This window comes from Quercus lobata, chromosome 5 (genome assembly GCF_001633185.2).
Source record: "Quercus lobata isolate SW786 chromosome 5, ValleyOak3.0 Primary Assembly, whole genome shotgun sequence".
Lineage (NCBI taxonomy): Eukaryota > Viridiplantae > Streptophyta > Magnoliopsida > Fagales > Fagaceae > Quercus > Quercus lobata.
This window is the reverse complement of record NC_044908.1, coordinates 82,248,190-82,251,406: the sequence shown is the minus strand read 5'-3', so window position 1 is coordinate 82,251,406 and position 3,217 is coordinate 82,248,190. Positions and strand designations below refer to the sequence as shown.

The 3,217-nt window shown below is 40.2% G+C and overlaps 1 protein-coding gene across 1 annotated transcript; it reads right to left on the bottom strand.

The window, feature by feature from the left end:
• Window positions 1–1,846: 1,846 nt before the first annotated feature.
• On the bottom strand, window positions 1,847–2,557 carry LOC115991294 (uncharacterized mitochondrial protein AtMg00310-like). Its single transcript, XM_031115003.1, has one exon. The coding sequence runs from the start codon at window positions 2,555–2,557 to the stop codon at window positions 1,847–1,849; it is 711 nt and encodes a 236-aa protein (XP_030970863.1).
• Between the last annotated feature and the right edge of the window lie 660 nt (window positions 2,558–3,217).

The following is a 3,217-nucleotide window of genomic DNA, read 5'->3' as shown; positions in this document are numbered from 1 at the left end:
TACTCGGGCTTTTAAGTGGAATAATGAGATTTTTTAATAATAAAAATAAAAAAAAGGATTTTGGGTTTGGAATTGGGTTTAATTTTATAGGTTTAGTTTTTGAGTGATACTTTTATTGTGAGGTTAATTAACTTGGGTTGAGTTTGATGAAATGTTTTGAAATCCATGATCACCTCTTATTTCTATGTTTCCTCTTTTAATACGAGATAAGAGTGCAAACACAGTCCTCAACATCTTCAAGGAGATTCCAATCCACTTTCAGAATTAAACACAAATTTCATTTCCAAGTAACGAGAAGAAGTTTGCAAATGCCTTTGCAATTTGTAGTATTAATTGAGTAAAGAAGAATGATAGATTACTCACCTAAATGAATTTACAGAAAAAAGAAAAAGAAAAGTATGTCGTCTAGCTATTATTCAACACTTGCCTTACTACACCTACCATTTTGTATAACATAGAATAATTTATTTTTATTTAAAAAAAAAAAAAGCATTTTAACTTATTAGAACTACAACCTTTTTTTTTTTTTGATAATTTGCAATTTTCATTAAAACTAAACAACAGAAACAGAGGGGTAATCTCCCTTACAAACAGCCTCAAGAGAGGGGGGGAATATTACCATAAGAAAAACAAAAGGGGCGGTAAGAGTTCAGTACAAACCTTGCAGCTTCATGAGCTGCAACATTGCACTTACGCTGGACCCACCTAAACTCACAAGACTCAAAACAAGAAACCAGACTATGAATATTACTAATTAAAGTGCTGATGGGCCAACTCGGAGTGAGGTCAGGTTGTGAAAGAGGGTCAAAACATAGCTTTGCATCTCCTTCGAAAATGACTGCGTTCCATCTCTCTTGAATGGCAATTTGCACTGCCCATAGAATTGCTTCAGCCTCTGCTTGAGATGGAGAACAAAGGTGATGCTCCTTACCCCAAATGGAGATGGCAATTCCCAAATAATTTCTAGCAACAGTGGCCAAAGCAGATTTTGAATTGCTTAGAGCGGCATCAACGTTGATTTTGATCCAACCTTGAGGTGGAGGAGACCAGACATCTACGGATTGTTCCACCAATGGACGGCTGCTAGGAGAGTAAACCTTTGATGCTTCCAGGAACCTGATCCGAACATTGTTCATGGCTTTATTCACATCAACTTTGCCCCCTTGAAAGATAAGGTGGTTTCTGGTCTTCCAAATCTCATCTATGATCAGAGCCATGTTAAGCGTTATAGTCCAATGTTGATCTGTGGGGATGGGAGCATGTGGTGGGTTTATGATCAACTTAATGATGTCTTCATTTGAGGTTAGAGATGCAGAGTCAAATCTAAAGCCCCAACCAACAGTGGTCCACAAAGCTTTGGCAAAAGGACAAAGAAAGAACAAATGCACATAAGTCTTCTCATCCGAATTGCACAAGCTACAGGTTGTGTCAACTTGCTGAATTCTGCGCTAAAGGTTCACCTTTGTAGGCAAGACGTTGGCACCGATCCTCCATAAGAGCATTTTGAGGCGCTCAGGGAGTTTAGCTTTCCATAAATTTTTCCAATGGGGTTGAGCTTGAACATTGTTGTTAGAATACTGAAAAGCCACCTTATGGACAGACTTAACTGAGAAGTTTCCTTTAGGATTGGGAGCCATATGAGCTTATCTTGCCTTGGGGTGATTGGGATGGGGATGGTGAGGATTGCAATGGCAGAGTCTGAATCAAAAATCTCCTTGATCATGTTCTCATCCCAAGTTTTCGATGAAGGATCGAAGAGGTGATGTGCTTTGAAGGGAAGCTGTGAGTATACCTCAATCCTCGGCCGCGGTTTGAATCCTTCAATCCATGGAATCCATGGATCCTCCTAAACACTGATCGATTTGCCATCGCCTAGTAGGTAACATGCTCCTTTCACAACCAGATTTTTTGCATCCTCAATTGCTCTCCATGTTGGGGAAGCTATTTTCTTTGGTTCCGCTCTAAGCCAATCTTCTTTAACTTTGTACTTAGTGCGAAGAACCTCCATACAAATGCTATGCTTTCCTGAGGCCACCATCCATGCCAGCTTTGCAAGGAGGCCAGCATTAACTTCTTTGGTTTTTTTGAAACCCAAACCACCTACGACTTTGGGTCGAAATAGCTTGTCCCATTGTTTCCAAGCTATGAATTTACCCTCCTTCTCCTTAGGCTTCCACCAAAACCTTCTGGTCATCGAATCCAGCTTATCACAGTTTTTGGTAGGGACATGAAAAGCAGATAAAGTATAGCTGGGGATAGCTTGTGCCACTAATGTAATGAGAGTGCACCTCCAACCTGCAAGTTTCGATTCCAACTTTTCCTGCAGAAATTTGAAGTCTTTGGATGGAGATTTGGACATGAACAAGGGTGTACCAAGGTACACTACATCCTTTTTGAGGGATTTCATTAGGAGAAGATGCTTTATAGATCTTTTGTATCTTTTCTTGTTGCCTTGGAGAACAAAACGATATCGTCGGCATACATGACATGTGTTAGACCCTCTAACACTTGCTTTGGCGCCGCTAATATTGCCTAGACTCAGCTCCCTGTCTAGCATTCTTGATAAAACCTCCTGCCCTAGTATGAATAAATAAGGCGACAGGGGATCGCCTTGTCTTAAGCCTCTGGTAGATTTGAATTGATTCGACTTACCCCCATTGACCAAAACCTCAAAGGATACAGAAGATATACATGTTAGGATCCATTTAATGAAAATATGGTTAAACCCAAGATTTGAGAGAATAGCTTGGATAAATTTCCAATTAAATCTATCATAAGCTTTTTGGAGATCAAGTTTTAAGGCCATGAATCCAGATTTTACCTTCCTTACCTTGAAGCTATGCAGCAACTCATGCACCACCACTTGGTTCTCTACAATCCACCTCCCTGGGATGAATGCAGATTGACATGGGGAGATGATTTTGTGCAAGAGAGGTCTAACCTTCGCAACTAACAGCTTGGAAATGATCTTGTAGACCACGTTGCAGAGGCTTATAGGCCAAAAATTGTTGACTGTGGTAGGGTTGGAGGTTTTAGGAATAAGCACAATAAGGGAGCTGTTGGCTTCTTTCGGTAAGCTTCCATCAACGAAAAAAGATACTACAGCTTAGGTGACAGCTTCTCCAACAATAGGCTAGAATTCTTTGTAGAATAATACAGGAAATTCGTTAGGGCCGGGAGCTTTTAAGTCCTGCATTTGTAATAGAGCTTCCTTGAT

What these genes read in the sequence shown, in the direction of transcription:
- LOC115991294 (XM_031115003.1), bottom strand. Translation starts at nt 2,557, where the DNA reads ATGCTAGACAGGGAGCTGAGTCTAGGCAATATTAGCGGCGCCAAAGCA.